Source organism: Plectrocnemia conspersa, unplaced genomic scaffold (genome assembly GCF_051122295.1).
Source record: "Plectrocnemia conspersa isolate PC_06_02 unplaced genomic scaffold, ASM5112229v1 ptg000008l, whole genome shotgun sequence".
Taxonomy (NCBI): domain Eukaryota; kingdom Metazoa; phylum Arthropoda; class Insecta; order Trichoptera; family Polycentropodidae; genus Plectrocnemia; species Plectrocnemia conspersa.
Genome location: NW_028277172.1, coordinates 20,657,558 through 20,679,237, shown reverse-complemented (window position 1 = coordinate 20,679,237; position 21,680 = coordinate 20,657,558). Strand labels below are relative to the sequence as shown.

Sequence of the window (21,680 nt, the reverse complement as noted above, 5' to 3'; positions counted from 1 at the left end):
ACCGTCTTATTGGCGAGAGACTCATATGTCCTTTTACCGTAAATATGATCGAATTAAACACTTAAATTTTTTCATAACAATTCGATTTTGTTACGAATTAGTTTGATTGTAATTTTTGACTACATATTGGATTAAATATTTATCGCACCCGAAAGACATTGGCATTCTATCGCCACTATCAATGCAGACAATGAAATTGAACTATTTTTTATATGTAAGCATCGAGTGTCTTTCAGGTGTGCCGAACTAAGTTTTATTTTTTCATATGTACATTATTAATCATATTTTTTCGTGTCAATATTATATCTATTATGTGATTTTTCTTAAAGAAAATGAGTCCGTTCGGTAAAAAAATCTATGAAACTATTAAATTATTTAAAATCGATAACTTTAAGAATTGTTTACGTAATTTAGGTTAACGGTAGGAGAATATAGTGTCATTTTTTTTATTTAGGAGATGTTTGCTGGCGACGTTTTGACGATGGTTCTTCTTTTATTATGTAAATACTTTTAAGAGTGATTCTTTATAAATAAAAAAATCGTCGTCGAACTCGTATTTGATGAAATCAAATTTAACGTGATCAATATGTGTCATGTATTTGTCACTATATTTTTTACTATCACTGTTTAGAAAACAATAGACTATAGCGATTTTAATGTATGTATAAAATAGCGCTTGTCAAGAACAGAGTATTTTTATATAACCGATGATCTAATAAATGAAGAATATTAAATAAAATAAAAATATGAATTGATTTTTGTACTAATGTTTTTTATATGTATACACGGAAAAATTATAAGAATTTTTAATAGGACAAATTTTTGCACCCCTTTTTAAATGTTGTACGTCTATATTACACGGATTCAGTTTTATTTATTTGTTGTATCATATATTGTAATAAATTGATCATAATCGTTCATATGTGAAATGTGTTCATCAAATTAATCTTTGATTAATCGATAGTAATGTATCACCGCGGTTTGGTTTCAATTTATTATGTAACGTTTAATCCCACCATTAGTTTAATAAGCGTTATGTATATTAAGATCGACCCCTATTTGTGGGTTGTAAAATTAATCTAAAGTGCACTACTTACCGATCATATACGCTATATATATATATGGTGCACTGGATGGACCATTTCTGTTATCACATATTCAAAATCAAAGATTATCGACTAGTTAAATTAATTAAATTGCGCAACTAATGAACAGACATGTTTCGATAACAAAATAATTTGACTACTGCTTATAATGTATTGCAAATTCAATTTCATTTTTTAGTTCGCGACTCATGAGCTTATTAATCTACATTACGTCAAATGTTCTTCGATCTGTTTAGCAGCGGAAGACACTGATGATAATGTTGACTGGATCTATTTTTAAGTCATATTTATTAGATTTATAAAGGTGCAAAACAACAGTAACTCAATTTTTTTTTATTGACAAACGCGATCAATAGTGAATTTGTAAAATAAATGCCCGAATATTTAGTAATATATATTTATATAAACAATACGATGTATCCAAAAGTTTCCAGTATTATTTTTTAAAATCATTTAATATGTACAAGTCTGATACTTAATGCAACAATCGAAGTAAGTACGCATTAAATATTTTTTTTTAAATAACTAACTAAACTTTTGGATATCGTTCGTATATAATACATGTATAAATAAATTGATTAAAAACAATTCTTCGTTTTGATTGAATTTAACTGTAAATTTTGTATACGGCTTTTGGACTAATCTATGATTAATATTACGAATCTTTCTAAGAAAGAAAGTCGATTTCAATTAACTGTAAGTACTGACGCTGCACTCTTCACGTTTGTAATAATTTTAATGACGAACGAGAACGAATGGATAGGCACTGTAATGTGACAAAGATTTTATACAACGTTTATGAAGCTCAATGCACAAATTTGTTTATTTTTTTTGTTCGATTACATGGCAGCTCTCCTTTGTCTCTTCTATCCGTTTACTATGATCTCACACGTCTCCCGTAATAATGTAATACCAAGATTATTTATAATAATATATACAAATTATACATCTGCTACTCAAAAGCAAAATGAACGATCATTTTATTGTTGTAAATATTCAACGTACATCTCGAGATTTGTGTGACATTGTTTCATGTAATACGTATATTACTTTATTTTCAATCAATTTATGTTATTTAATTTATTTATATGCGGAGAGATTATATACATATAATAAAAGTATAATTCGTCAACATGATGTGTATATTTCGTTACTGATGGACTAATTTTTAAATAAAGAAGTAATGTCACAAACGTTTCAAAAATGAAAGTTGAGTTTTCAACTGCTGTAATATATGTACGCTAGCAACTATTTTTATTCTAATGTAATTAGTTTGATAAGCTGCTAAATTAAAATATATTATATATATATAAGAATTCAAAATTGTGTTGTTATTTCGTTTCAACTTTTAACATAGTCTTATTATAACTTATATGATTTATAACATAGAAAGAGAGGGTTAATATAAAATTATCTTACGACAGTACAATGCGATACATTTATTTGTGAAAGCGATTGAAACTTACAATTCAGTGTTAGATATGAAAATTAAATAAATATGCCACACATTTAAGATTTTTCTACCACTTCAGAGCGCAATCTCTCAGCAAGTGCTTTACGTAATTGCAGTGAACTATCCTGAGTTTTAGGCTTTTCGATTGGTTCTCCGGACAACACGAGTTTTGCAGTTTTAGCCGATTTTGGCCTCGTCGTCGGTATAGACTCGTTTTCTGATGTTTCCAATTGTTTTTCTCGAATTTGTCGCTTCAGGGTCAAAAGTTTATCGCGTTGTTGTTTCAAATACTCTTGACGTTTCACGATGTCCTTAAATAATAAAAATAATATGTAATAACAACTTACACAGATAAGAAACAATACCGATAATGAAGATGTATCATGCTATATAATTATTCTAATTAGTGACGAGAAATATTTATCAGCACATCAACATCGTGCTTATAATGTGTTTAAAAGATTATTTTAATGCGAAAAAAACTACTACTGAAATACAGAAAATTTGTTTCTCTTGATGATACCTTCACACTTATTTTTTAAAATCAAAGTACCACGCGTGAATCCTTACAATTGAATTTAAATACAGAAACTATAGATACGATTGACAAAACAGAAGCTACGCTGGGATCACCGAGGCGATTTATTGGCGACGCTTTTATAAAACGTCTTCCGCCAATCGTCAATTAGTAATTTATTGTTAAAGAATAGAAAGGGGTAAGAATCGCATATTTAATGTGTATTTTTAAGTTAAATGGTAGTTTGATATTGTAATCTCCAATTATAAATAATTATCATGTCACAAAATATATTTTTAAAATGTAAAATATATCGTTATATTTTAAAAATTAAACGAAACGATTCTTACACCTTTCTATCCTTTAGCAATAAATTACTAATTGACACGGGTTACCTGCTGCGGATGTTTTTATAATTTTAATAACATGCTGATTGACGAGGCGCAGACCGGTGAAAGACGCTTTTTAGATGGGATAACCGTTTACACAGTTTCTATATTTGAATTTAATTGTAAGTATTCACGCATAGTACTTTGACACAAAAAATAAGTGGCACGGAATGATATTCCACTCCCTTCTTCTTGAACGTGAATTATTTTTGTATTAAATTCATACAGAAACAAATTTTCTGAATTTCAATAGTAGTTTTTTTGCACTGAAATAATTCTTTAAGCACATTATAAGCACAATGTTTTTATTACTGTTAATTGTTACGTATGTGGAATGCTTATAATAACGTACTGATAGGTGAGGCGCAAATAAAAAAATATGTTGTCTTATTTAATTGAACAAACACTCTTAAAATAAATATATTATTTGGCTATCTTGTGCCATACCACGAATTTTGCATGAAACTGTTAAGTCTGATAATTTGCCTACAACATTTCTCATTGGGCATATAGTTGAAAATATCTTTAAAAAAAAAGGTTGATGAAAGTTTTAGAAAATTGTATGCGCTTCTCCTGGAAGTGCAATATGATAGCTTACTTCAAAAGAAATCCTTTCGTTATCTGACAATATTTTCGACATGAAATTTTAAATTAGGCAAAAGAAACAAGTTCTTCCAATATAAGATCAAGAAACTCACCGAATTCATTGAGGTCTACCGTAATTACGTTATAAAATAAATATAAGAGTGTTATTTTTTAATTATGGATATCACTCCTCTCATATATAAAAATAATATTTATAATATTTAAAATTTAAATTAACTAATAATTTTGATAATTAAAGAAATTGTATTTATTTAATTTAAATCTAAGCAATAAATTGATATTGATTATTATTTATAATAAATTGCATTTTTCTGTCACTCAGGCATGGCCACGAAATATAGTGTTTAGTTCTCAAATGTCACTAGTTGACAGGTGTTATGTCAATGAGAAACATAAGATTGGTGACTTTTGATGTTACTAATACACTTATTCACTATAAACAGCCAATCGGTCAACAGTACAAAGAAGTAGCATTACGCTATGGCATTTCAGTCGACGTTGAACGCGTCTCTAAGAACTTTAAGAACGGTTACATCCATATGATCAAAGAACATCCGAACTTCGGTAAGGATTCCATTGGTTGGGAACAATGGTGGAGAACGATCGTCAGAAAGTCTTTTCAAGATTATCGCGACGAAGGTGCTGTCGAATCGATAGCATCCGAATTGATACATCAGTATAAGAAGAACGAATATACTAAGCTACGCGACGGATTGGAAGATCTGTTGAGTTACATCGAAACTAGAGGCGTAGTGCTAGGAGTGATATCAAACTTTGATCCGAGATTAAAAGAATTGCTAAAAAATCAAAATATTTTTGATAGATTCAAATTCGTTTTGAACTCGTACGACGTCGGTTGTATGAAACCCGACCCGGGCATATTTATGAAAGCTTTAGAAGAATCTAAAATCGATTCTATAAGTAACTATCAAGCGCTACACATTGGAGACGACTACGAGAATGATTTTCAAGGAGCTAGGCGTTCCGGATGGCATTCTATCATTGTAAATGATAAAATGAATTCACAAATAAATAACGATACAAAAGAGACGTTTTCTAGTTTTATAGAATTACTTGAATACTTTGTAAAGAATGAACATATTTTTGTAAAATAAAATGATTGTATATGTATTTAAATTTTATTGAGATCACAAACTTACCTCCTTTAAAGGCTTCGGTTGTACGAATTGCTGCGATTGTCTGCTTATTTTTTCCACGGAAGTTTCTCCAGCTTGATCACTCAGTTTTTCCGGTAACTCAGTATCTTTAAGCAATACGTCTTTTTTGAAATAATCTAATGCCGATTTTAAATATAATTTTTCCTTATACAATCCCTCATCTAATATAGCGTCATTTTCCACAAGATCATTATCCACTTCTTCCAAACTTAACCTGTACATTTATAGTGTTAATAATTGAGAATATAACATTTGTACACTATTTATAAATATATATTACTGTTTCACTTGCTCCAAAACAGTATCTTCGTTATTTTCCATCTCATTTGACTTTTCATCATATGGTACATAAGAATTCGGAACGACTCCACTACGTTGTTCGATCAGTTCCAATGCCTTTAATTTATATTTAATCATTAGTTGGAATTTGTATCTGCGCTCAAAATATCATTTGATAGTTCATCTGTATAGATCAGAATCTTCCAAGTTGTTTTAGTATATGCGTATTACACACATTTTTTTTAAATATGATTATTTTAAATACAAAATTCAAAACTTATGGAACTCTAATAATAGTTTTCGTCGAAAACCAGAACGTCTTTAATTTTTGTCTCAATATTTTCTGAGTTTCATAAACATTTTTAGCATCTTCGATAAACTATTTATGACATGAACAGTGATTAATGTATAGTACCTTGTTGCGTCCAAAAAAACATATTGTGCTAATTCAAATGCACAGACAGGACTCATTAATAGATTGCAGGGACGTCATTTGAGAATAATGGCATTTGCTCTCCCTTAAATATAGTCAGAAAAATGCTTGTCACTTAATGAATACGAAATAATGAAAAAACGACCTAGAAAAATCTTAAATGACATCCGTGATTCTAAACCAGAAATTCTCTGGTATCCTTCAAAAAAACAGGCTCGAATCTAACCCGAAAATATTTTTTTAAATATATCCTCTTAGTGAAATCATATCGGAATACATTTTCACCGATAGACATATATTTTTACCAGTGAAAATATAATTTATCTGGCAGGTGCTAGTAACGTTATATGATTTCATATGTAGTAATATATACATAAATCATTATTTATTACATGCAATGTATAAATAATACAGTGAATGTGTATTTTTCAGTGAATTTATATTTTCGCTAGTAGTAATATATATCTACTGGTAAAAATGTATTTGAACTTTACTAGCGAAAATATAAATTGACTGATAGGAACTAGTGAAATTACATATATGTCTATGAAACTCAATTTGACGGTTGTGAAACGTCCATTTGCTGTTTAAACCTAAGCCTAACCTACACGAATTAACCAAACCCAACTTTCATTAGATTGTGACTTTATATTTTTAAATATATCCTTTAAGTGAAATCATACCGAAATACATTTTCACCGGAAGATGTAGTATTAAATATGTATATGTGTGAAAGCGATGTTGCTAAATAATATCCTACAAAAGTTCACTATAATTATAATAGAAGATTTACTCGATATTTATAAGCCTATATTGTAAATAAATGACACATTAAAGTTCTGTTCTAGGAAAACTGTTGTATTAAAAAAAATTAATAAAAATGCATTAAGTTTCCTTATAATAAAATTCAAATTCGTGAAGTCATATTTTTTAAGAAATCCTCCTACCCCTCCAGTCAAAATTCTGTTGACTGACCTCCTAAGCTTCCTCCTGTGACATAATTTATGAAAGTCGCCTATGAGAGTATTGGTCGAAGTATTTTCAAACCGAATTTTGGTCAATAGGAGGGCGCAAAAACAATTATCACTTCCCAGAAATCAAAAATTCACGTCAAAAGCAATAAAATCGTGTCGGCGCCGTCGCAGTGGGAACGCTCAGTAACGAGTAAAATATCTATGAAACTCAATTTGACTAGTTGCAAAACGTCCATTGCTATTCAAACCCAAAACAAACTTGATAAAAGTTATAAAATTTTTTTCCCTCTTCCTGGAAGAAGCTGAAATGACGTCCCTGTGATACAATTATTTATGGTGGCGAACTTTAAGATAATCGACCAATATGTGCTCGCAGTATATGAAGGTTTTGGTATAGAAGTATACCAAAAGAAGCGTAAATATATTTAAATTAATATCGTTAAAAATATTATATTACTGTATCTAGACGGAGGAACTATCAAAGGATTTTTATGTACGGATATAATACTCCTGCTAACTTATATAATATAACGAATAATTTGAAATATTTTTATGTATATATATACAATCATCGTTAAACATTACTTGTAGCTGTAATTCAACATTCCTCTGCGTCATCATTCTTGTAAACACCGTATAATCGTTAGCGGCCCAAATCTGTTCAAATAATCTGCGGTGAAAATGAGAAGGTAATCCTCCGACATTATCTTTAGACATCTGACATGCCCTTTCAAATTGTTCCGGTGTAATACCGATATCTTCCATATAAGATCCAAGCATTAAATCAACCTTAAGTTTTGATAGTAAAAAATCATCAATAGTAAAAATTAAACATACAAATAAAAATTAAATTATTACCATGTTTTTATATTCCTCAAATATAGCGAGGTATTCCTTCCTATCGGTTATGTTGCCGTCATCAGTCGGCTCAAAAACTGCAACATACAACACATAAAATCAATAAAATGCAGACTGCATTGAAAATCTTTTGTTTATGAATTGTATTAAGTACAACTAATAGCTTACTTAGCGACTTCTCTTCGATGAACGTTTGGAGGGGACAATTCCATATTGGACCATGCAAAAAACCGATCAGGGAATCAAATACCCATGCACTCTCTTCAGAACCGTCCATCATGTTGAAGCAGAATTTAACAGTGAATGTTGCAGGTTCTATGTGTCAAAAATCGTTTCCAAGGCAACACACTCACAGCATAAACAAAAATTCTCAAATAGATTTGATGTTATGTAACTATAATTTGTTCTATTTAAATATAGTAGATTATGTAATTTTATTATATCAAAATTCTTACCATACGGTTATTGGATTATTAGTTTAGATGTTTTAATGATAAACTAGCAGTGAAACAGCTATAAATGCTGATATTTTCTAGCATATGAGAAATGTTAACAAAATGTTTTCAAAGAAGTGTAGAATAAAAATGAATTACTTTTGAAAAATGGTGTGCAAGAAGAATTTTGTTATTTTTTTTCTATATTGAACTTTGCAGTAAAAAAATATTATTTAAGTTCTATGAATTTCACTGTAATTTTATCATTTATTTATGTTTCTACAAAAATAATACATTTTTAAACATTACACTTTTCTCAACGAGAGCTTTTCTAGCAGTTTTATTATCAAAGTTTATTAGTTTCATGATCAAAGTTATTTTCCGTTTTTGGAGATTCTTTTGCAACATTATTCACAAGAATTATCCCTTCACAATTGCAGAATATCATGATTATTACTTTCTCAATAGTAGATATATATATAGGCTTTTATAGTAGATATATACTTTTATCAGCGAAAATACAATTTATCTGGCTTTTAAAATTATACTATATATTTAACTTTTCCATATGTAGTCATATTTACATTCACATACTTATCATTATTTGTTTACATGCGATGTATGAATGTTACAGTGAATATGTATCTCTCGGTGAAATTATATTATCTCTAGTGAATTCCAAATACATTTTCATCAATAGATGTATATTTCTACTAGCGAAAATATGATGTAACTGGTAGGCGCTAGTGAAATTATATGCTGCTTTAAAATGTATATAAAACTTGTGACAGTTGCGAAACGTATATTTGCTGTTCAAACTCAAGCCTAACCGTACAAATTAACCAAACCCAACTTGACATTCTAAATCTAATTATAGTTTTATAACTTTCATTAGGTCAAGACCAAAGTATTATAGTTTTATAACTTTCATTAGGTCAAGACTAGGGATTCCAATCCCGGGCCAAAATTTTGATCCCGGGATTTCGGTATTGCAATTAGTCGATCCCGGGATCCCGAGACCAGTCCCGGGATAATTTTCATGTTATTTTATCGATAAAAATAATTTAAAATGAATAATACAATATATTTTTACATCTGTTTTTTATTACGTACAATGTATAAAGTACGTATAATTTTAGTCTTGGACTTAAAATAGAAAATAATATAGTAAAAATAAAAAAGGGAAGATCTTATATATTTATTTGAGAAGAAAAAAATGAACTTTTGACAATGTATGCACATACCTATGTACATTCATAGACACAATTAATTGAAAACATTATTTTGAATAAAACTCACGAAGTAACATCAAAGCATCAAGTGTTTTATCATTTAGCCTTGATCTGATTTTGGTTCCTAAGCAGCCTGCTGCTGAAAAAGCACGTTCAGAATCACAGCCTCAAAGATTCACAGATGACACGTGCAACTCGCGCAAGTTTGTACACGAAATATAACGATGTTATCAATAATAATTCGATTGTGCTTGATAAATCAACCAATCCGAAAAATTCGGGATCATGTTTTATAATCCCGGGAATCATCGGGTATTGAAAATCGTTCGGGATCCCGGGATTAGAATCCCTAGTCAAGACCAAAGTACAAACCAAGCCAGCTAAACTTTCAGGGGGAAATAGACGGAAGAAGAAGTATCAACAGAAGTCATATCTCGCATATTGCTCCATAGTTTGTCTGCACTTCAACATTACAATGTTTTAAAAATATGATTGCTATCCATACCGATATTACTACGGACTTCTGATATGAGAGTATTGGTCAAAGTATATTTAAACCGAATTTTGATCAATAGAATTGAAGATTTTTGTCAGGTTTCTTCATCATTTAATTTAAATGCAATTTTTGCACAAGGCATATTCTGGTTATTATAAAACATCTATTATTGTACCGAACGTTTCAACTTAAACGGCGCTGACACGATTTTTTACTTTTGACATGGATGTTTGATTTCTGAGAAGCGATAATTATTTTTTGCGCTCCCCTATGGTGATGAAACTATTTGTTCACCTCATGTTCTGTCCCACTGCAACAGCACTGACACGATTTCATTGCTTTTGACGTGAATTTTTGACTTCTGAGAAGTGATAATTGTTTTTGCATCCTCTTATTGACCAAAATTCGGTTTGAATACACTTTACCAATGCCCTTACATCAATGTCAGTAGTAATATTGGTAAGTGTAATACAATGCACAATATGAAGACGCTAATGTAAATAAGTCCCACACAGTCCCCATGTTGCCTGAACTAACCCTAACGCCATAGAATCGAAGGACGAATACTCAATTGTATAAGCAGTTCCCTAGTTTTTAATGCATCTTACACCAATATAAAATTTAATAGTAGCTGCTGTTTTCTGTATGTGAACACAATGAATAAGACATATCTCATTAACAATATTTTTATTATAAGGATTTAAAGCAACAATCATTTGAATTTTTACAATTTAATTTTTGAAAATAGGTACTGATATAATTATTCTTCTTTCTTGCTCGTTAATCAGCTCCATAGTTTGTCCAGGGTTGTCATGTATCCAAAAAGTCGCATCTTGTTCAGCCGTCGTCTAGAAAGTAGTGTTGTATGTTCTCCTGAGGTTCATTATATCCAATCTCGCTTAGTGAGTAGTCTTCTGCAGTAGTCAAATTTTCCTTCAAGTGATGATGCCAACAGTAGAATCCATCCATGTCCTCGTGTAATGATTTTGTCCAATTGATGTAGAACCGCCAATTAAATTCGCAAGTGTTTACAGAATCGCAATTCATAACATATAATTTGATTGTACAAGGATGTTAATTTCTGTAATCAAGAAGCAAAACAACCCCCAGACTTCCCATCCCAGCAATATAAAATATATTTCATAATTAGATAACAAAATACATGGGAATCTTTTGACAAAATTTAAAATTTACAAAAATACAAGCACAACTATGAAAATTCTGTAAAGGTAATATCCATACAAGTACAAAACTTCGAATTATTGAAATCAACCAACTCACTGGTAAACAACAGCACCGAACACATCATTCATAATGTATGAAGCATTATTACCACCACCTGGTTTTGTATTATTTTCCTCCCGTATTGTACAGAAGAATCAGGAAACCGCAATCGTTTATTAAGTGTACATAAATAAAAACCTAAAAATCAATCGAGTCAACAACAAAAAATAAACAATTAGCACATCTAAATAAATTGTGAAAGTTCATGCATTTTTTTATACAAAATTAGATGAAAAACGTCAATTACATTTAGTAGAAAGCGATGCAATTACACCTCAATTCTCTGAATATAAGTGATATATCATAATATTACAGTAGTGAAACGTAAGTTAAAAAATTACATACACAACAGATAACATGACGGTAGGATGATTCCAAACTAGGTGATAGGTTGCTTCATAACATGCTTCAATTTAAAAAATCTTCTTAGTGAGCGAATCCATGAACAGATAAAGATGACCACACCCATAGTGAAATAATAAAAAAGCGCCTCCATGTCTGTTAAAATTGCTCAGAACAACCAGTGCAGTCTTCGGTTACAAGATATCGGACCAGTGTAGTCTTCAGTTAATAGGTAGACTCCCCGATGCAAATAATTGACAGAACACTAAGCTTGAACAGTTACTTCTCATGCTGAAAGTGCGCGTGTATATATATATATATAAATATATACATACATAATTTATTAGTTTATATATTGCACAGTAAAAACACGCAACTGAGTCACTTCGCCCAAAAATAGGTAAATATGTTACACAACACTAGTAAAACTACACTCACCGTTAACTACATAAAAAGCTTATTAATCTCGAACTTACACAGTGACACTTGTGCTTGTATTTTCGTATTTCATTACAGCAAATTTAATTTAAGGAAAATGCATTTTGATTTCATCACATCACAACCTTACAAACATTTTTAAATATAAAACTAATACAACAATCACATATAATCTAAACTCCACTAATAACATTAAAACATTCACAATTAAAGAAAAAAATTAATAGTAAAAATATTCCATTGTTCGTTCAAAACGTCTCCTCCGCAGTTTTCTTTATATTTTATGCAAAGCACCGATGTAATACTGGAAACTTGTCATTCAATTCTAATTTTCGCACTAGTTTATATAGCAAACGCTACTGCAAATTGTTTGTAATAAAAGCGTGTAGCTGATAAGTCCTTAAAACGTGAATTACTGTGATGACGTGATTCTTTAAAAATGTTACAGATTTAAGAAATTAACAGACCTTTCTCTATCAAAACAGGAACTTTCTCAATAAAAATAGTATCGCGCTGCGATCGCTTGTTTCAAATTAATTAGTTTTATGAGATTTTGAAATATAATTAATCTCACCGCCAGTTCCAATGTGATCTTCATATTTTGACGTCCAGCTATAAAATTAATTCAGTTTCACAAATCGTTCATAGTAAAATAATAAAATATGAACATACCTGGTCTATATTTCGCCTTCTCGTTTAACGACGTCCCGATGTCCCAATGCCCCGGTGTCGATGATCCTAGGCCCCGGTGTCGATGCTCCAAGGCTCCGTTGACGATGTCCAGATGCTCCAGCGTCCAGTGGTCCCAATGCAGATGTCGAGAAATTCCGCTAAGTTTACGTCGTGTGTCCAAAGTTAAGCTTCTCTCCTGATCTGTTCTCAAGCTCCAGTGTAGAATGAAGTATTCGATCGCAGATTATCTCAAATTTGGTGTCAACTTCGGTTGTATTTTATTATTAACAATATATTATTATGGATTACTGTATCTTTTGTAACCTTATTTTTAACCGATTACCATATTTTTTGTAATCCTATTTCTTTTTAAATATCGATTACCTTATTTTTTGTAATCTTTTTTTAGTTATTTTTTTTTGCGTATTTTAAGTGGTTTAATGTTTACGACACCAGTTTAGTTTATTCATTAGTATGAATGAAATGTATGCTCTTATGAGTTATTTAGTATTATGATAGCAATAATTGCCTAAATCCTGCATAATCCATCTTTACTCGTTTCCAGCCATCCTCTTCGATGATCCGCTCCCGTGGTCGCCATCCTCTTCTTTAACTGTCCCGCTGTAGATCCCGCCCTGATGTGGTCTGCTCCGCTGCAGTCGCCATCCTCTTCTTTAACGATCAGCCGCAGCCTCCATCCTCTTCTTATATGGTCCGTTGTAGACGCCATCCTCTTCATGTACAATTCGCCGCAAGCTCCATCCTCTTCTTTGATGCCCGCCGTAAATGCATTCTTCCTCAGCCATCCGCCGCAGTCGCCATCCTCTTCTCTAGTTGTCCACCGCAAGCGCCATCCTCTTCTCTAACCGTCCACCACAAGCGCCTTCCTCTTCTTTAACAGTCCGCTAGTCGCAATCCTCTTCGTTAACGTTTCACCGCCGCAGCTTAGTTCTTCAGTTCCATCGCTCGATAACCTGCTGCCGTTGCTTATTATCTTCTTTAGTAGTATTAATTTTGTCGATATTTATGCAGTAGTTCTCAATATATTTTTATTATTTAACCTCCCCTCCCTTAGAAGACCGTGGATGAGTATCGTAGCAGCAGTTGTAATTGTCATCTTCAAATTATCTCTTTTATTTAACCTCCCTCCCTTATAAGACCATGGGAAAATATAGCAGCACCAGTGCCATTTGCAGTGTAGTATTTTAATTTATCTTAGATTTGACGTAGCTTCCCTCGTATGAATCCTCTCAAGAGTACAGTATATGACCGCCTAAGTCCTCGATTTTGCCAAACCGCACACCTAACATCCTCGGGCAACGATACAGAGCTATTGCGTTAAAGTGATAGATCGTCGAGTCGCTCGTTTCTTCGATAGGGCCTTTAATATTTATAATCAAATGTCATCTCAAGTTTCCATCGAATCGGGGCGTCTAAAAATAGGCTGGGAACGCACGGGTAGTCGCAATCCTCGATAATGAACAACTTTTAACCTAAAAATGACCTAAAAACAATCCAAAACAAAGGACCGAGAGTAAAAATACCTACTACTCTTGCAAACAATTTCCATGTTCGGCCCCGCTCCCAAGTGGCTATTTATTTCGTTTTTTATAACAGTACAGTAAAAATATTGTCTCCTTATATTATTTGCGCATAAAGCAGGTTTTTCTAGATAGTAATCTATAACGGCTGCTCAACCTGAAAGGTAAATAATCACCCCCCCGTTTCCCCGGCAAAGTGTAGCCATCGAAGGATGTCCAACTTTGCATTAATTAATTTATAGCACTAATTAAACATGATGAACTACCACAAACTGCCATCTGCACCGACAATGTGAGTAATTATCCTGAAGTTTATCTCATAATTCGATCATAATCTGGCATACTGGAAAATAACACGCAACTATGTAGCAAACTCTCCACGCCGAGTAACTCATCCTTACCTCGGGGGGCGCTATCTGCGGTCCGAAGTTATCTGATTAACCGCACGGCGGCGATCTAGAACAATCGATTCGACCCCTACTGGCATCGCGTTACGTATTTAATTATCACACCAATACCGTAGCTTCTCGATAATCTGGGACTTTCATTGGGACCGCCTAGTCTACTCCTATCGCTCGATAGCTCCCGCGGAACAGATCGACGCCGAACTGAAAAGCAAGTTAATCGCCTACTTTAAGAAATCAACGTTGCTCCTTACCTCGTAGTTTTCATAAGAGCAATTTAATTATAATCGTAGCGTTAACTCAGCTTCGAAAGAATGCGCAGAGATCTCCTCTATTTTTTTTATCATTTGGAGCTCCGCCGAGATCTCGATCTGAAGAAATAAATAAACCCCCAGACATCGCCCCGGCATACCCCGACAATATTTCCAATATAACAATTGATTTAAAAAAGAAACCTCGGGCGATTCTTAATCTGAAACGGCCGGATATTCATTCTTCGCAGTGTCGCAGATTCTTGGCAACGTTTACGAGTCGAGTAATGCGTATATATTCCTGTAATCTTGAAAATATGAATGACGGCCCCTTCCGAAGAAGGGGCAAACGACGGTATTCCAAAACAATCGACCTTTCAAACCTCTAAGCTAGGCTGCGATTATATAATCACGTGAGCGACAGTATTCCATCGAACATCTAAGCTAGGCGGCTATTTAATAATCTCCCTGTAATCTTGAAAACATGAGTGACGCCCCCTTCCGAAGAAGAGGATAATAGTATTCCAATAAACAAGTGACCGCTCAAACCTCTGATCCTCGGTTTTACCGGCATATGGGACGATCCTATGTCGAAATCAAAGAAACAACACACGAAGACATTTTCGTTAGGTATTTGAATTAATAGACGGGATACGTTTCTAGTTGTCAGTTTGTCAGTTTTCCAGTTATCGCCGAAGTCGTCGCCACAAAGGAGGCGTTCGTATTCCGGCCGGAATCGAGAGCTCGACTTCTGTAAAACTACAATATACCTCGGTGCGAGGGCTCGCACCATACAACTACTACACCACACCACACATCGTCAAGATTAGGCTAGATATACGTGTACGTCGCCTCCGGCAGTCTTCCGGGGAGATTAATTCCGGCATATAACGACAGACGTCGCTCGGGGGGCGCCGGGGATTCATTCGCAACGACGGCAGGCCATGAAAATTTGAAAACACACATGAAACGCGGGGCATAATACACAGTGAATAGTAATAAGAGGCGTATATAATTGACAAATTTTATTTGCTTCGTTACATTTGAACATGTACATCTAGATCGCGATTCAATATGAATCAAGTTAACTGTATCAATATGATAGTAAGTAATAAATAAATTAATTAATTAATTAATGTATGTATATATATAGATATATTATATTTAGGATACGATTACAAACCACACTCCATCGGTCGGAGCCGGACGTACGCCAGCCGCGAGGTGGCAGTCTCCGGGTCGTAGGAGGGACTGTAATCGAAAAAACATCCTACATAGCCTCGGCTCGACAATAAAGACAATAGATCACAGTACAAAATGAGGTTGTTTCGAGTTAATCGACAAAGTTATTTGACTAGGACGCTGTCGAGATCCTCGAAGAAGTCGTCCAGCCGCGAGATCTCGTCCTGCCAGGTGCGGTCTGCGCACGTGAAGGTCTGCGGAGACAGGGGAAGAGGCGCGGGGGCGAGGAGGGGCTGCAGCCGCGCCCATCGCGACGCCCGCGCCCTCTGTCGCCGTAGGAGTTCGTCTTCTGCGCGTCTGAGCGCGCGCCCCAGCACGACCGTCGCCCTCAGCTCGCCTCGAGCCCTCAACGCCATCCGCTTCGCCCTGACGCTGTTGATCCACTGCGACAAGGCTTCGGTGCCACCACACCGAGTCTCGACTTTTTCGAACGTTTCGCCCATCGCGGGTTTTGACTTTGCTTTGGGTACAGTTAGCGACACAAACACGCACCTGTGAGCTAATATAGCGACTCGTCGCTCGTGGCTCCCCGCGGTGAAGCGGTGCAGCGGTGAAGCGACCGCCGCCCGTCGCCTCTCCGAGTGGACTGTGCGCGCGCCGTCTTGCGCCTCGGTTTTGTTCGCGAGATCCCCGTCGCAAAAATGACGCTCCGCGACTCCGTACTCAAATAGTTCTATCATATTACTAATAATATACAATTAATCCAAAATCTATTTACATAGATCGACGTAATTATTTTTTTTCAATCGAACTATTCTATTATATTTTATATATTCTTCTTATTTCAGCTCTCAATGAGAGATTTTCTTTTTTTTCCTTGTCCGCAATGGCGCTAGCACACAGATGGGAATCGCTATTCGATATAATATTATTTTTTAATTAAGATTTATTTTTAACTCAATAAACAAATATAATTTACGCAGTAATCCAATTTTTATCTTATAATTAACTATTGTATGATATACAAGTGATACTTTTTCATGAACGATCTTTCGTTTCGTTGTAACAGGAATTGACTTGACTAAAATATTGCAAAAAAAGTGTAATAAATAACAGTATAAGCTTACTCTAAATGTAGTCCTATTATAATGCCGACGTATTTAAATATTGCTATGGTTATTAATTATTCGTCGAACATCGAAACAGCAACCCAAACTGGCATATTTAAAGGCGAAAATGTTTAATTACAGAATCACTCAATGTAATATAAATTTACTTAAAATATTAGCATTTCTCTCATAATCAATTTTATGACTCAATGTCACAAGCGGAACCTTCAAAACAGCCGTATGTGCAAGTAGATAAAAACAATTCAACCAACAATAGCAAACAGTTTTACAGCACGAGGATTAAGGTTTTCAGTCTAATATTCCAATATTTAAATTATTCACCTGATTTTCAACTATATGAATATTCGAATATTTAAACGAATATTCCTAAGCTCCTAAGGCTCTTATGTGTGAGTATTTTAGCATTTTAAGAAATTTTCACCTAATTAGTCCAATAGTCGGATAATTTATTGAAATAATTATATCGACTATCATAGCAATTCAACTAAATAGCTGTAACCAATAAGAAGTGAAAAAATCATAAGGTTGGTTTCACAGCTTTAAAATACTAAACATGTGTGTAGAAGCCGTACAGTGTACACACTACATAGTCAGAAAACACCTCAATTTTATAAAAATAATTTCAAGTTCACTGAAGCTGATTATGTGACTTTTACGCAATAATTGAGTTTATAACCATCTATGCGTAGAAATAAATTCATTTTATATTTTAACAATATATTTTTTTATAAAATATTCAATGTTTTGTTATAAATATATTATGTAATTATAAGGAAAAAATCACAATATTAGAGGAAAATTGATATATTATAGATCATCATCCTAATATTATCTGGTTCTTTTATATTTCCTGTTTTTCTTTTCTTCGTGTATTTATTTTAAAGATGTATTTTTTTTTTAATTGTGGGAGCCTAATGTCATTTTTATGTTTTTTCATCCAATTTACACTCAAGGCCATGGATATAACAATATTATTTTTCATTTCATTTCTAGCCCAGAATAATATTTTACGTTGCAATGAACAACTTAAAAATACCGTATTTGATGTATGAATGAAACAATCAAACCTTATTAAAATAATAAACCTCGCCTTATAATAAAATTTTATCAAAATGCATAGTTCACATGGCCTTGTTAATGTGGGAGTTTGAGTAATTTAAAGGATTTAATTGTCGATCTGAGAAAGCAAGGCCGATAAAGACAAAGACTTGTCATTGTGTTGTATGTGGGTGCATATTTAAAAATATGTTATTAATAAATTCAGAAAATTTGAATATCAACAAGCCTATCATTCGTACTTCTTATATAAACAAAATTGAATGGAATATGTATTAACGTAATATTATTTATTGATTTTATTCGTGCTAAATGTTGCGTTTGCCACTGGTTCTGAATCGCTGGCAAAGCGATTCCCATCTGTATGTGACGCTTTATCGAACGTTTCGTCCGAAGACTCACAACAATGACGCACGCTACATTTTCGAGAAACCGTTAAATGCGCATATGCGAATTAAACCTTAAAATCGTCATATACTTTATCTCCAGATTAAATCTAAGTGAATAAAACACGTTCAGTAGTCCATCTCTCTATATGAGAAAAACAAAGATTGTAATGCATCCGCTTTTTTTTAATTTATAAATTTTGAGTCGAAATCTTTTTACTCAACATTTTACTCAATATTTTCACCATAAATTTGTAAATAGATGAACAAAGACGTGAGTACAGGAATTCAGGTCACGAAACGGAAGATGTCAGCGCAAGGTCAAATTATATTTGAAAACGTGTAAATATATCATTGGCAATATCAATGTTGATATTATAAACGATAATACGTGTTAAAACATGTATAAAAGATTGTTAATCACATGATCATTGTTAAGTGCACGTTGATAAAAACGCTTTGATGATGCATTCGATTACTCACACAGATATTTGTGGGAAAAGTTCATTATTTACAGTTTTAGAAAGTAACTTTTACCCGTAAATGAATTATATACAATCCATTATGTAGAAATTATTCGGATTTTAAATTAAAAAATAATTTAATTCTGTACGAGAATAACATTTTGTATGCACATACCTAGTAGGTATGTGTATACAAAAAATATGTAGATATTACCTACATATTTTTAACAATAAAAATGTAAAGGGTAAACAATACTAAAATTAAAAATTATTGACTCGGTTTCAACAAGGACTGTGGAATTGCTGGAAATTTTTCCCGACTCTGACTCAGACTTTTTCGCGTGGTCCGACTCCGATCCCAAATTTAAAAATTTCGATAAGATACTCTTGAAATATAAAATTTATTTTTAATTATTTTTTTTTTCATGTAAATAACAACAAAGAAGAAAGAACAAATAATAATTGTTGGTATACAATTTACATGATTTTTCTATACATATTGGAAATGCTGTCGAGTTCTGAATGTTTATAACATGATGTGAGTCAGAAGATGTGTTATGCCTTCACTACACTCTGGAAGTTGGCCAAGATTGGCCAAGAACGGAGAATATAATGGGTTACTTCGGTCGAGTTCGGTTCTGCCTGCTCTAAAATCTCTCGGAAGTTGTCCGAGGTGACCGAGAACGAGAGGTAAAGTGGAGGTAATTCAGTCGACTTGGCCAGCTTCGAGAGCTTCCGAACATTGTCGGCATATTTCCGAGTCAAAGGGACCGAAGTCGGAGCTGCTCTTTCGAGCGCGAGCGGTGAGATACTTCCCCATTCGGTCTCTCGCGTTTTAAGTGACGAGAGTGAGAGAGATAATGATATGGTGGTTCGCAAACTGAGTTAGAACGAGTAACTCGCTTGAATTTCATTATGCGCGTAGGCGACCTATGGTTAACACGCATGACGAGCGCTGCATCGTGGTCACGTGGTCAAGTTATAATACCGCATGCTACAGTGGGACGCATGTTAACATGTTTTATGAAACTCGATCTTCAACAGCCTCTTACTGACATCTTTGAATATTTTAGGGCACCAAAGGGATTAATTATATTTTTGATAGTATATTATTCTAACAGATATCGTTGTTATCTATTTTTTTCATATAAAATTAAATAATTAAAAAATAATTAGTAGTACTTGATTTTGTTAAAAAAAATCTTTTCCAATATCCTTATATATTTTCCTAGATTGGTTTATATAAATGTCAGACCATAACTAATTCTTATTTAGAATCGATGGCGACAAATTCTAGGATAGTCCCACATGTGGTGTTCGTATTCTCAAGTATCATTTTTATGCCTTATGGCATTTTGCTAAAGCCGACAAAGATTTTGCGTAAATTGAATATTTACGACAGAAAAGTTTTCATTAATATTGTATTGGTGACTCCCCACGCAAACTTTTATAATTATCAGTAGTGTAATTTTAATAGTATGACAATTTAAATATTGCGATTATTTGGCACTTTTTTCTATCGCGCACAAATATGACGACTGTACGTGACAACAGCCGCCGTCCGAACGTCATGCACGTCGCGAAATTCGCGGGCATATGCAATCTGCGACAGTGTGGGCGCTTACTCGAAGTCGTAGATCTCGGCCGACTTCAGTTGTAGCTTCGACTCGGACAACTTCCAGAAAGTGTATTGGAAGCATTAGCGAATTAGGTGTGAAAGATATTAGTAAATACATACTATTCCACTCCAAATCTTTTTCGACTCCAAATCACAGCTCTGGTTTCAACAAAAATATGTGGCTAAAATTAGGCTTACCATAATTATGAAGCTATAAATCGGGACAGTTAAAAAAGCCATCTCTGATATTTTTGTTGATACAAAAAGCAATCTATGTTTACACTGATTAAATCTCAATAAATTATTGTGATAAAAAAAATACTTTGCAACAAAATAATTGCGTCTTAATTATATTAAGTTATATAATATCAACAATACATACATATATTATAAACCAGAATTTTTTATTTATGTTAGTCTGTATCAGCCGCTCAAAACCTTTTTTATATATGTATATAAAAATTAGAATCCGTAGCGTACGCTGAGTTACAGCACTGCAGTCCAGGCGCGTTGGGTGAGATATATTCCCTTTCGCTCGCTCGCGTGTTAGGTGACGAGAGTGAGTGAGAGATAAGGGCGTGCGTTACATGCGTTCCGCGCGCCCACTTTTTCTCACTCATTCTCGTCACGAAAGGGTAAGTATCTCACGTTGAAAGGGTATGTATCTCACCGTATGCGCCTGCACGTATGCGTGACAAGCATGCATTATCAATCTTTTTGTACAAGCATGCTTGAGCGTAGGTAGAATACTTTTGCACAAGCATTTCACCTACAGATGCGCTCAAGTATGCTTGTACAAAAATATTGATCTTGCAAGCTTGTCAAGCTTGCGATAACGTGCGTACTTGAGCAAGCAGGACGGAACATGTGTACCAAGATTGTAAAACGTCATTTTAGTAGCGTTAAATTGTTGAAATGTCGCGTCGTATTATTCCATACGTCCACATTTTTTAATTA

At 33.5% G+C, this 21,680-nt stretch overlaps 3 protein-coding genes and 1 long non-coding RNA gene across 22 annotated transcripts; 1 reads left to right on the top strand and 3 right to left on the bottom strand.

Moving 5' to 3' along the window:
* Positions 1-2,530: 2,530 nt before the first annotated feature.
* Positions 2,531-10,618, bottom strand: LOC148233339 (cilia- and flagella-associated protein 36). Of its 19 annotated transcripts, none has more exons than XM_088189371.1 (8): positions 10,564-10,618; positions 8,249-8,325; positions 7,962-8,187; positions 7,794-7,870; positions 7,521-7,724; positions 5,530-5,645; positions 5,232-5,463; positions 2,531-2,870 (listed from the first exon to the last, which is right to left on the bottom strand). In XM_088189371.1, exons 3-8 carry the CDS (start codon positions 8,071-8,073, stop codon positions 2,616-2,618), a joined length of 996 nt encoding a protein of 331 aa, XP_088045497.1. In that variant the 5' UTR covers positions 8,074-8,187; positions 8,249-8,325; positions 10,564-10,618; the 3' UTR covers positions 2,531-2,615. The 19 variants fall into 19 exon arrangements, with proteins under 19 accessions (XP_088045497.1, XP_088045490.1, XP_088045498.1 ...); XM_088189364.1 differs by lacking the exon at positions 8,249-8,325 and adding an exon at positions 9,832-9,916 and having other exon boundaries at positions 7,962-8,199; positions 10,493-10,604; XM_088189372.1 differs by having other exon boundaries at positions 10,493-10,604.
* Positions 4,404-5,200, top strand: LOC148233340 (rhythmically expressed gene 2 protein-like). The gene has a single exon (XM_088189376.1). It carries the CDS (start codon positions 4,449-4,451, stop codon positions 5,184-5,186), a length of 738 nt encoding a protein of 245 aa, XP_088045502.1. The 5' UTR covers positions 4,404-4,448; the 3' UTR covers positions 5,187-5,200.
* A 7-nt stretch (positions 10,619-10,625) lies between the features above and the next one.
* On the bottom strand, positions 10,626-16,824 carry LOC148233337 (uncharacterized). The gene is made up of 4 exons (XR_015810332.1): positions 16,622-16,824; positions 12,692-16,138; positions 12,487-12,631; positions 10,626-12,418 (listed from the first exon to the last, which is right to left on the bottom strand). It is a non-coding gene; the product is annotated as an uncharacterized LOC148233337 (long non-coding RNA).
* Positions 16,145-16,719, bottom strand: LOC148233338 (uncharacterized). The gene has a single exon (XM_088189377.1). The coding sequence runs from the start codon at positions 16,570-16,572 to the stop codon at positions 16,234-16,236; it is 339 nt and encodes a 112-aa protein (XP_088045503.1). The 5' UTR covers positions 16,573-16,719; the 3' UTR covers positions 16,145-16,233.
* Positions 16,825-21,680: the final 4,856 nt, after the last annotated feature.